The sequence below is a fragment of the Drosophila bipectinata genome, chromosome 3R (assembly GCF_030179905.1).
Source record: "Drosophila bipectinata strain 14024-0381.07 chromosome 3R, DbipHiC1v2, whole genome shotgun sequence".
Lineage (NCBI taxonomy): Eukaryota > Metazoa > Arthropoda > Insecta > Diptera > Drosophilidae > Drosophila > Drosophila bipectinata.
In genome coordinates, this window is record NC_091739.1 from 13,806,603 (window position 1) to 13,820,074 (window position 13,472).

Consider the following 13,472-nt stretch of genomic DNA (forward strand, 5'->3'; position numbering starts at 1 on the left):
TGTTATCAAAAATAGTTTTGAAGGTTTTGATGCAGATTAACTGAGAATCCATCCACAATTCTTTTAAAGTATCCCGCTTCAGGATCGGATGAAAATTGGCAAAGATATGGAAATCGTGGTGTGCAGTATATGCTGCTCCCATCATTTTCCCCATTCGAGAAAGGGGTGCCATCAGAAAAAAAATCAAAAAAAATTTTATCAAAAATAGTTTGAAGGTATTGATGCAGATTAACTGAGAATCCATCCACAATTCTTTTAAAGTATCCCGCTTTAGGATCGGATGAAAATTGGCAAAGATATGGAAGTCGTGATGTGCCATATAGGCTGCCCCCATCATTTTCTCAATTCGAGAAAGGGGTTCCATCAGAAAAAGAATCAAAAAAATTTTATCGAAAATAGTTTTGAAGGTTTTGATGCAGATAAACTATGAATCCATCCACAATTCTTTTAAAGTATCCCGCTTCAGGATCGGATGAAAATTGGCAAAGATATGGAAGTCGTGGTGTGTCATATAGGCTGCTCCCATCATTTTCCCCATTCGAGAAAGAGGTTCCATCAGAAAAATAATCAAACAAATTTTATCAAAAATAGTTTTGAAGGTTTTGATGCAGATTAACTGAGAATCCATCCACAATTCTTTTAAAGTATCCCGCTTCAGGATCGGATGAAAATTGGCAAAGATATGGAAATCGTGGTGTGCAGTATATGCTGCTCCCATCATTTTCCCCATTCGAGAAAGGGGTTCCATCAGAAATATAATCAAAAAAAATTTTATCAAAAATAGTTTGAAGGTATTGATGCAGATTAACTGAGAATCCATCCACAATTCTTTTAAAGTATCCCGCTTCAGGATCGGATGAAAATTGGCAAAGATATGGAAGTCGTGATGTGCCATATAGGCTGCCCCCATCATTTTCTCAATTCGAGAAAGGGGTTCCATCAGAAAAATAATCAAAAAAATTTTATCGAAAATAGTTTTGAAGGTTTTGATGCAGATAAACTATGAATCCATCCACAATTCTTTTAAAGTAACCCGCTTCAGGATCGGATGAAAATTGGCAAAGATATGGAAGTCGTGGTGTACCATATAGGCTGCTTCCATCATTTTCCCCATTAGAGAAAGGGGTTCCTTCACAAAAATAGTCAAAAAATTTATTTAAAATAGGTTTTAAGGTTTTGATGCAGATTTACAGAGAATCTATCCACGATTCTTTTAAAGTATTCCGCTTCAGAATCGGATAAAAATAGGCAAAGATATGGATATGGTGGTGTACCATATACGCTGCTTCCATCATTTTACACATTCGAGAAAAGTTCTTTTAAAGTGTTTCTCTTTAGGATCGAACGAAAATATACAAAGTGCTTACGCCCCATCCAATAGATTGCGTTTCTCACTAGGTAATATTAGCATAGGTATCGATTTTATTTTCATATAGTTAATGGGGACGAGTGCTTAGTTGTTTTCAACGTCTGGGAGAACGTGTTTAGAAATTGCATTCAGGTTGCATCCGTCGTTCCATATCAGTTAGTTAGATCAAAGGTTAACACGATCTAATAAGGTGTAAAACACCTGACAACACCAACCATATAATTAAATGTGTTTATACTAATTCTGTCTATCATTTAACAGCTGTCTGATGTTAATGATGGAACGCATTCTCCTAAATAGCCAGCTCGGCCTGCACAGGCAGTTTGAGCTGGAAGCCTATTACGGGTAATGCCGATGATCAGCAGGCCGACCGACCGAAGCATGGAAACTCGTACACCAATATACGATTTCGCTCCGTTTGGACCACATACTACAACTTGATCCCATGAAACAATAAAGGGGATGAGCAGTCGGACAGTTGGACACTCGGACGTGCTGGTACACACATACACCTTTTCGAAGGGGCAGACTCACTCACATGTGTGGAAACCAGAAATCGTGTGTGCCTTTTTACCTTTTTACCGATCGCCCTTTTCTAACACCTTTTCTGTGGTTCGATCTTAAACACAGGCGTGCCGCTGCGTTGTCGGCGAGTAAAAAGTGAACAAATGAGTGCCGGTCGATTATTTAAAGCCAATATCTCTAATTACGGTTCTGACACATAGCACAGCAGTTTCCTTTTTAATTTATGGGTTTCATTTAATGTAAACTACTTCTTAAGCCATTGTTACGCTTTGTTGGACAGGTGGTGCCTTAGTAAACTAATGTAGGAAATTATATAAAATATGTTTACTTGATATTTGGGAACATCATTTTATAAGACTTATACAAAAAGATATTCAAAAGTGTATAAAAATTGAAAAATTGTAGAAAATATTATTGAATTTAGTTAACCTAATTGTTCCGATCTTATTATCGTTAATTCGTCAGCAGGTTTATACGTTTTTAGAAGTAATAAATAAATCTTAAATAAATTTTAAATATCAAATTTTCCAAATAGATTGATTCTTTGGTAGCTTTGCCATTAGTCTTCTGAATGGTTTATTAATTAATATGTAGAATAAATCTTAAATTGACGATTAGAAACATCGACTAATTGTTTTTATGGCTTTATTTCTTGAACAGATTTCAGACTAATGATTGGGTTTTGTGGTATATTATTATTTTCTATTAATTATTTAAAAGATCAAAGACCCAGATAAATTTGTATAAAAGTTTATAAATAAACAGAAACCAGTTAAAGCTTAAATAAATGTTTAACTGCCAAAAGGCCCATACCTCCAATGTTTGAGTAATTCCAGAAAACCGATTGCAGCTGCAAATATTATGAAATAGGCATTTTGTCAATGCGATTTTTGTCAGCAATGCAAGAAATGGGTTTTTAATTTGAACCCGGGGGGTATGTTTTGCCTTTCAGATTTTCTGTTTATTTTCATTGGTTTCCGTTTCGGTACAATTCGACATTAAATGGATGATTGTAGCAACTGTTAACCGTATACCGGAGAAAATAGAATTAAAGCGTTACTTTCTGTTTGTCGGATGTCCTGATTATTACGCATTTACAAGGCAAATGTCAAACCCACTGGGTGGGTACTGAGTCTGAGCCCAGCAAACAACAACATGGTGAATATAAAAAGATTTATGGTCGCGGGTTAAATACCTTGACCATCCCTCTGTTAACAAAATTCTTATAGCGCGTTGTAATTGTTTGGCGTGAAATTTGTTGTGATTGTATCTGTTGTTACATTATGTTTGTGTGCTCGCAGCCCATTTGATTGAGCCAACCTCGGCGGCTATAATTTTATTAAAAATATGGTACTGTATAAAATGTAAATTTATGTTTCGCGTTCGTTACGCTAGCGAATTTTGAATGCTTATTCATGTTTCTGTAAATGGTTTTTAAATAAATTTTAAATAAGATTCACGGTTGAATTGGGGTCTAGGGTGTCCTAGAAACAATCATGGCAGGGGAAACAGTTCCCCGCCAAATTGTAATTTCTCACGAAGATATAAATAAAGGACAATAATTTTTTTCAAAAGAATTAACAATAAAGTTCTTATGAATGATATTTCAAAAGCCAGATTCAAAGCCAAAAGTCTGTTCCTACGAGAACGAGACTCCAAACTTTGCACACAGAATATAAGTTGGAACGGCCGAGATAGGTCGACTATATCCTACAGCTGCCAGATACTTTGGAAATATCATAACTTTGGTGTTTCAGAGTTAATAGATGTGATTTTCTTAGATTCTTCTCTTGGCTACTTGATTTTACCTGCCAAATTTCAAAATAATCGGTTGGCTATGAACTATAGCTGCTACTATAGCTCGTTTAGCTAAAACGATCGGAAATGACTCAGAATTGGTGTTTTTGAAGATAAAAGCTTCGGTTAAAAATATTTGATCATTATTTATAAAAAAAACCGGATTTCAAATACTTATTTTAAAAAATTCGATTCACAATGAAATTTCCATATGGATCGTAAAAGTATATCCGATGTTTGCGATGTATATTCGCTCTTATCTACGAGGGTATATCAACTTAAGCTACGCCCGAAGTTAGCTCTCCTTTCTTGTTGAATTTAAAATTGAAAGCTGTAGATGTTACAAATATTGATGCTGACAAACGAAAGGACTTCTGTTTGTAGGTCTAATTAGTTTTATGGAATAATTAGGTAATTTAGTTTTATTAAATGATTCTTTTACATTTTTTTCGCTTTTAGTACAATTGGTTCTGAATACAAACATTTGTAGATTTAACATTCAGTAAAGTATTTTAATAGCACATATAATATATTTTTCTAATCTTCTTATTCTACTGAAACTTTCTACAAATATTTTCATTTTCAAATTATTTATTCAGTTTTCAACGATCTTTTAATGTCCGTAATGGTTACCAAAGGGTTTTTCGAAACAAGCTTTAGGGATGAAATCGGGTTGAATGGAAAACTGTAATGGAGGTTCCTCCATTATTAGCATATTTACAATATGGCCGTGTGCGACAAATTAATGTCGCAATTTTTAGCAAAAGCACTCACCACAACTGAAGTAATAAACTCATTCAAGCTGCGATGTAGTTGCGTGTGTGTAGTTACATTTGTAATTATAGCCATTATATTAAGTACATATTTATATATAATTTGGTACAAAAATATCATGACTTTGCTGGTTGCGGTAATTTGATTACTTATGGCATATAATTTTACGGGATAATTGAATTTTTGTAGGCATTTAAAACTCGTTAATGGTTAATCAAAAGTGCTACTGTAGACATATTCATATGTCAACTTGCATTAACATATACAGTTTTATTACTTTGGGCTTTTTGGCCACGCCCCAACAAATGTATTTAAGCCATGGCCAATCCCGTCCTAGGTTTTATTTTTATTATTGTTTGGCTCGTATAGACCAGCAAGGGAGCGAGATGTGCGATATCGTTGTGGTGCCATCTCGCTCCCGGCGGACGACTCTCACCCAGCCATTCCTCTCCAGGTCTCGCTCACCAGCCCTGTCCCGTCCGTCCCAGCCGCCCTCTAGGAGCTGCGCCGTCGCTCCGGCACATCGTTGTTAACCTTCGCTCGCCGAGCACCTAATTATCGCTATGAACGGCACAATTATGGCCAATGCGATTGTTATTTATAAACAGATAAATAAATTCTTAATTTACTACAATATCCGTTAGGGACCAGTATCGTAGTTTTTTTATTTTTTTGGTCCGAAATTATAGGTCTGAAATAGAAGAGATTTTATTGATTAGGGAACATGGCTTATAAATATATAAAATCTATGCTTAATTCGAGCCACGAAGTTATAAATTTTATGTAAAAATTTTATTATTTTAATCAAAATAGAGACAGACCTTGTTACCAAGAAATAAATTGTCGTAAAAATAGCTTAAAGTTAATTTACTTTAACCAATTGGTATTTTAAAGTGGTTATTAATTCGAAAGAATGCCTGCTCATTAATAGCTAATGCGATTCTATACACCCATCCACCGGAGTGCGATTTGCTGGTCTATCAGGCGCACTATTAAAGACAATTATCCATCCTAGTGTTAAATCGAGTCTCGTGAAATCGCAGCGAAGCTCAAAACAGGCAAAAGCAAAGGCAAAAGCCAAACCCACACGTTCGCCGAATGCGGTGGCAATGTGCTTTGGCTTTTACGTTCTGTGGAATCATGGCCGAGTCCCAAGCAGGCAAATTAACTAACAAGATTATGAAAACGTAAAATCAGTAAATCGGTAAAGTGGTTGTAATTTTCTTTTTCAACACCTCTCTCGCATTGGGCCGTTAGCCAAAGCCAACGCCAAAGCCAAAGCAAGCCAAAGGCCCAGAGTCCCAGCCATGGTCAGAACCAGCTGCCGGGGCGGCTGCTCTTTTGTCCGGAGCAGAGTCGAGGCAACGGCAAAGGCAAAAGCTAAATAAAACCGACGAGATACTCCCCTGAAACACATAAAAAAAAATATTATGCAAAGTTGAAATTTTGAAAAAAATAATTCGTGAATAAGTTCCAATTTTTGGTTTTCAAAAAACGGGTCTTTATAAAAGCTACATAGCTCTAACAAATAAAAGTACAGGGTTCGTTATTTTACTCTATATTTTAGTTGTAATTTATAAACTTTAAAAAAGCTAAAATATTCAGAGCCCTAATTTTTTTTTGGGTGCAACCGCCGCAACCACCGGCGGGGCATTAGCTCTTCGCCAGAGCGGAGTAGTGTGGTCTGGTCGGACTGGTTTATTCGTTTAGTAAATCTCAGACTCTTTGCTTTGGCTCTCCTCGCCCAGCTCCGGCCAGGTTCGCTTTGAAGTTTCGCCGTGGCGGAGGGACAGGGATGATGCATGTTCGCATCGCGGTGATTGGGAGAGAGCACGGGGGCAATGATGTGAGTGATTATATTTTGATTGCATTGCTCACTGTGGTTGGTTGTACGGGGACGGCATTGCTCACTTAGTACAATAACCGGCACGTCGTCTGCCAGTCTGCTGAAACAGTAATTTTTTGTGTGCCGTGTTCTTCGTTTGTTGTCGTTTGTTTTGTTCCCTCTCTCTATCGCTATCTTCGCCTCCAGTTTGGCCGATGCCGCCGAAGTCTCTGCCGCTACTACCGCGCACTCCCCACGAGGCACGGCACCCTCCATCATCCTGGTCACTCCCCGCCGCACCGCTCACGTATTCGCATTCAGCTTTTGATGGTAATTTGCCAGGCCGGGGGAAACCTCAGTGAGAGTGCTTTTACATTCAGTGTCGTCGCTGAAGCTTATAACGAGCGTAGTTCTTGTGCAGAGTTTATTGCCGACAGTTCGCGCGATCTTGTTTGCCGTCGCTATCCAATCGCAAATCGCCTCTGCCTTTCCTATGCCGTTGCCGTTGCCTCCTCGGACGTCATGTCGTATCGCCATTACACCACCATAGGTTACTTAGTTCCTCCGACGGTTAAACCAGTGTCCTCCAGTGTCCGTCATGCACTGCATTTTATTTAGGATGTCGAAACTGAAATAATTAAAAGCATTAATTATAATTATTAAGTGCATTAAAAATATATTTAGTTTGGCGCAATAAATCGCAGAAAAGTAAATCACCTAGAACAGTTTCGCCTGGCCGGGTCACTTAACGGATAATATACGGACCCGTTGGCAAATATGTAACACGGTGATGTGTTGACCCAGTACAACCCAGTACATCGCTCAATAATGCCCAGACCCTCGCGAGAATCCTACGGCGAACAGAAGCCCCCCTACTCGTACATTTCACTGACGGCCATGGCCATTTGGAGTTCGCCGGAGAAGATGCTACCGCTGAGCGACATCTACAAGTTTATTACGGATAGGTTTCCGTACTATCGCAAGAACACCCAGCGCTGGCAGAACTCGCTCCGGCACAATCTCAGCTTCAACGACTGCTTCATCAAGGTGCCGCGTCGGCCGGACAGGCCCGGAAAAGGCGCCTACTGGGCTCTGCATCCGCAGGCCTTTGATATGTTCGAAAACGGTAGTCTGCTCCGCCGGCGGAAGCGCTTTAAGCTCCACAAGAACGACAAGGATCTGCTGAACGAGGAGCTTACCGCCCTGGCGAATCTCAATCGGTTCTTTTTCACCACCCGGAATGGAGGTAGTGGAGCGCACATGGCACCGCTAGACATGAACGCCGGAGCCATGCGGCTGGATCCGATGCCCAGGACGCCGAATCACATGCCAAACTCTCTGGGCATGCCCCATGTCATCCCAGGATCCATTTCCAGTGCGGATCACACGAACCTGTCTGACATGGGACTGACCAGTCTGCCCTCGCTAACTAGCTCGGATATTGAGCTGCGACCAAAGCGATCCTTTACGATAGAGAGTCTGATTACGCCGGACAAGCCGGAACATCACTCCGAGGACGAGGACGACGAGGATGATCGCGTGGACATCGACGTTGTGGAGTGCGGAGGCGGCGGCGGTAGCGCTGGTAGTATCTCTCGGTATCCTGGCACGCCCGCCGCCTCGGAGGAGTACATGTCCGCCAGCCGATCCAGCCGCACTGAGGATCCCCTGCCACCGCTGCATACGATCAACGCCGGAGCGCACGTGCCCTTCCTGCACTATGCCACCGGCGGAGCTAATGTGGCCGGACTCCAGGCGGCGGGGCTTCCGGGCTCCAGTGCCAGTGCCACCTACGAGCTGGCTATCTCGCATCCGCTGTTTATGATGACAGCGCCCATTGCCAACATGCACAATATCTACTACAACAACGTCACATTAGTGGCTCCGGCGCAACAGTATCGGGCACCCGAGGTCCAGAATAGAATAGACAACGATATGCGTACGATATAGTATTAGATAAGCCGTTTGAAGCCAACAAACAGCAACCACAACAATTATGTATAGCATTATTTATGAAACGATATATGTATATCCATCCAAACGTAGTTCCTTTTGAATTAAGGTTAATTGTAATAGGACCAAAACATATGGCACACCTAGGTGTTAGAAGGCATGTAAATAAAGCTTGTTATACAAATTTTAATAGCTTGTATTACATATCCGTACTAGTAAATTATTTATTTTATTTGTATATCCTAGTACATAGATCGATCATTTTGTGAAGAATATAAACCTTTAAATAATGAAAAAAATCGTCTTTAAAAATCTTGCCATAAATATTTTCAGCATATATTTATAAGATTAGATTCGAATTACAGAATAACTGAGTAAAGACTTGATCCCGTTTTTAATATATTTGAAGTTAAAACAAAATATAGAATAGCTAAAGGGAAGATGGGTTTCTACAAGACTAGATTAATATCACCCCTATTAAACTTTAAAAGCATATTTCAACACCATATTAATATTAGAAAAAATATTCTTAATTTTTTGATTAAGAATATTTAATTGAATAGACATTGTTTCTGTTTGTATCAAGTTTAAAAATCTCTCAACTGCTCAAATAAAGTTGGCAAATTTTGCAATTATAATTTATTTTGGTTAATTTAGTAAAATTGTAGGAAATTTTATAGATTCTTTAAACGTTCTTAATTGTAAATCGCAAGTTTCAGGAATAAATTTTAGGAGAATTATTTATCTTACTTCACTGATGGATAGGGAAGTGGTATAGTTGTACGGCATAACTCAGTTACTTAGTTTACTTAGTCCAATTCTAGGATCATCAGTAGAGACTAGATAAAATATCCCATAAAAATATTAAGTCTTGAAAAAAGTCACGAACTTCTTCTCCAATCAGATGCCTATTTGTCGAGTTTGTTATTCGACATCTATAGGGTATAGTCGGACGATTTCATTGAAAGTTAGTAAAACTAATCATTTGTTTCTTCCAAAATTCATTTTAGACCAAAAAAGCTAGAAGCTTTTATAAAATGGATGTTAAAGCTTCAATCTGCAAAATGTTATGGAAGTTTCAATCGATTAATAATACTATAAATTACCAAAAATTATGTATCATGGAATTGGGAATTATCCCGAATTAAATTATTCGGCAATATAATTTCGAATAGATATATATTGCGTTGAAAGGACCTTCCTATTTATACGAAGGCACACAGACGGACAGACTGTGTGATTCTTACCAAGAACTATATAAAAGATCTCTCCTCCAAGAACTTAAATATACAAGACAAGGTGAGGTAGAGTATTAAATTTCTAATTTTTTCTTAAAGTATCCCTCAATGTCTAATTTACATCACTAAATCTTTTTGAAAAATTTGATGAAAACAGGCAGCATAATCATAAAGCTGCCCGATGCATAATTAGTCTGCAAGGGTATCCTACATCCCATGCCGGAGACCCCGAAGCAAGTCTTCCTTTCTGGCTGCAATAAACGGTTGTATGTACTTAACAAGCAAGATGCGTGAAATTTAAAACACTTTCGGGTTATTAACATAAAGGAAGCAATAATAACAAGGTAACAGAAAACTGGCCTTAATGGATACACCAGCTGAAGTGTTTGGCCATCTATATAACTGCTTTGAGCTGTTAAATATTTGTTAGTCCCTTTTGCGTTCATAATCTAAAGGAGCGTCTAAAATACACATTTTCGTATCCTTTTTCGAAACGTTCGTATGTATAGATGTATAAGCGTGTCGAATGTATAACGTGCTATGGGCATTTAAAGTATTATAACAAAATAATATTACAAGAAAAGGTGAGTATAAGTTTCTTTATCATAAACATAAATTGATATTATTAATTAATGATTCGGAGAAAAACGCCATATGGCGTTTAGGGATCTTGTTAGCTTTAAAAGGGGCTTATAAAAAAATTAGGCTCCTTTGGCCTGATCTGCGCTAATGACATAAGGATCTTTCTAATTAAGAGAACTAAATAAATTTATTTTAGAGGAAGTGATAGACGTGGAAGGTGTTATATACCCTGCTCGTTACGAAGGGGACTTTCTGTATCGTTGAGAATCGGGTCAATTGGCATAATAAAGATGTTTAAGTATTTATCTCGAAAATTGACAAAGCTCTGCTACATTTTATCAAAATGCTGTATGAAAGACACAGAATTTTGAAGCTGATGATTTATTGGGCAAAACTTAGAAAATTATAAGATTAATATTCAACCTTAAATAAACTGGTGTAAATTCAAATAAGATCAGCCCACCTAAACATATTACCACTAATTATATTTTACTTATTTTTTACTTGCCTTTTATCTCCACTTTTCTTGTTATAAATCTGCCCTGATCAGTCGCGCCTTTTTAAAAGAGGTTTAAAAAATCGAAGATGATGACTGCAGCGTAAACACCCCAATGTTCATATATCATGTTCCATTAAACGAAAAAATAAATCTTTATCGGGGTACCGGACCGTCGGAAAACATAAACCTAGCGGTTTTACCTGCTTTAAATATATTTGCTTTAGTCAAATTAGTTGAAACGGAAAATTAGCGGCAACATGAAAGGTGCAGACAAAAATTTACTTTCAACTCCAGCTGCGAGAAGAATTATGCTGTAATAATTAGTTACAAACATAACAAAATGTTTTCATATAATAAATGGTGTCTTGGTTGTGTCATTACTATTTGTAAACATTTGCCGCCAAGGGAAAAATATTTGAACTTATTGAATAAATACAAAGTCATTTTAGTAATAAAATGAAATTTATGATTGATTTTTAAGGCCTTACCGACACCATTAACTGGAGGTAATTTCAGTTTGTGTGTATTTCAGTTTCTTTGGTCAAAAGTTACTCTTAACTTTTGAATAACTAAACAATTAAACTAACTAAGCTGAAATGATCTATAAAAGTGGAACATTTAAATGCAGTTTTAAAATGAAAACTTGACCTCGATTGTTAGCACATTTCATATTAGGCCTCCGATCTATTTTAATAATTTTTATATTCAAAAGATTAATTTGCATAATCGCTTTGGTTGGTTATAGGAACGTGAAAACCATTTGGAGATAATCAGGCCAAAGAATCAAATTACAGATACGATTAAGGTTTGTGTTGAAATCATAAAATTCGATACACTTAATTTTCTTCTGGAAAGACTTAAAAACGTAAATATTTGTGAGTTGTAGACCAAAACTAGTTTTTGATAAATCAGCTTATGGCTTACAAAAATGTTGTGCAACAATTTTAATTGGAAACATGCTAGTTGGAAATGTAACTCTCCGACGGTATTTTTATCCTTATCCTAGCCTAAACTTAGATAGACATTTAAAGAATAAACTAAAGTTATTTATGTTTTACAAAGACCTTAACCAACTGACAATCCTCTCACCTAAAGTTCAATAATTCAATTTACCCAGGAATCCACCCTTGAAAATGCAAATCGATCTGTAAGCTCCTCGAAGTCAAAATTGTTTCCTTTTGTGCGATGCAGTCAGTTGGTCAAAAACTATCATACCCAGCGCGCAAAGGTAACAAAAAGGTGCTGGCTTAGACAGTGGCTTTAAATTATCGCCACGGGTGTTCTCCCAGTCGGGTCTTTTAACAGTCGGAAGCCTTTATAGAAATCCATTAACAAAACCATCATGTTTTTTGTTATTGCCGGTACATCAAAGAGCTGTTCCAAAGGCTTTGAATACTTAGAGTGATCGGAACGAATAGTAATCGGTACTTTGTCACGAGCCCATCTGTATTTCGGCCGATTCAAATTGTTATGGTTACGTATGTTTTCGAGTATGTTTTTTTCGTCTGCCCAGATCCCCAAGATGCTTAATGATATGTGTACCAGTTTAGGGGATATTAATTTGTTTCTGTAAATAAAAAAGGGTCAAATCGCATTAAAGCAGAAGAAGCGTATCGGCTGCAAGTGTTTAAGCCACATGTTTGTTAAAAAGATATAATAGGTGGCTTAGTGCTCAGTATACAGAGATTCTTACGCCAAAAGAATCCTACAGTTGAAATAAATTTTAAGTTTAAAACATTTTCTTAAATAAATTAAGTAGCTTTATAACTTCAACATCTGTTTTCAGCTTTTGCAGTTGAATTTGTCAAATGTATAATTTTTTAGATCTTATTTTGTTTTCATTCATTCACACACAAATATTGCAAAGTCATCGCCGTTGAAAAGGGGCTCGAACTCATAAACACTAATGATACAATAAATCAACACAGTGCGAAAACATCACTTCCTAAAAGGATCGTCATGGTGTAGTAGGTTAACATTAACAAAATGACTGAGGTCTTTACGATAAGGGATGCTGGGTGATGTGTTCCACTGGGGATGCCGTCGGTCTTCAGCGAGTGCAAGGATTGGCTTTATGGCACCCGATAGCCATAGGAAGGTAATGAGCCGCAATAGCACTTGAGCATTTGGCCAGAGTCATCGAATTTATTACCACAAGTGTCACGTGACCACTTGATTGAGGTAATTTTGTTGGGGCATTATTTGCAATTTTTTACAAAGAGTTGCACACACCAAACCTATTTGTATTTACAATTTTGAATTATTAAGCAATCAAACGATTCCCCAATTTCAAATTGTTTCACGGGATATTTCTCTAAAAATACACTTTCAGGATAGGGCAAGAAGCACGAGAGTTCGTTGTTTCTATAGAATTTTAGGATTAAAAGTTCCTTAGCCACTCTTGACAGCTTAATTTGGCCCAAAAGCGATACATATTTAATCGTAAATTAGATTTGCTTATGCGGTAAGATGAAAAGGTATAAAGTAAACATTATCTGAACAGGAGATGTGCTTAGCAAAATGTGGTATGTCTCGCTAAGATTGCCTCAAATTCCCATGCGATCGATCTCGTCGACTGTTAATGCCCGGTGCATGCATACATGTTGAAGTGTATGAAATCCCCCTCGGGAACTGACGACTTATCCGTCAGTGGAGCAGCAGAAAAGCCCAAGACCGAGCCAAGCATCAGCCTAAGTAGCTTCAACACCGAAAACTAGTTTCGCACACAGACTAGTTTGCACTCGAGCTCGGCTCGGGTGTTGATGCTGATTAACCATATTTATACTTAAAAAATTGAAAAGGGTTTTTTAATGCCTGCAGAGGTGTTGGCCAATTTGGAAATACCCTCTAGTGGTATTACTAGTAGACAGTCAAAAATTGCACATATACTATATCATACTGTACATGTTG

General features: G+C 37.6%; 1 protein-coding gene across 1 annotated transcript; it reads left to right on the forward strand.

Annotated features, from left to right (window-relative positions):
• The first annotated feature begins 6,721 nt into the window (after positions 1-6,721).
• On the forward strand, positions 6,722-8,420 carry fd96Ca (forkhead domain 96Ca). Its single transcript, XM_017248427.3, has one exon. It carries the CDS (start codon positions 7,119-7,121, stop codon positions 8,238-8,240), a length of 1,122 nt encoding a protein of 373 aa, XP_017103916.2. The 5' UTR covers positions 6,722-7,118; the 3' UTR covers positions 8,241-8,420.
• Positions 8,421-13,472: the final 5,052 nt, after the last annotated feature.

Coding starts and splice junctions, on each gene's coding strand:
- fd96Ca (XM_017248427.3), top strand. CDS start 7,119: ATGCCCAGACCCTCGCGAGAATCCTACGGCGAACAGAAGCCCCCCTAC.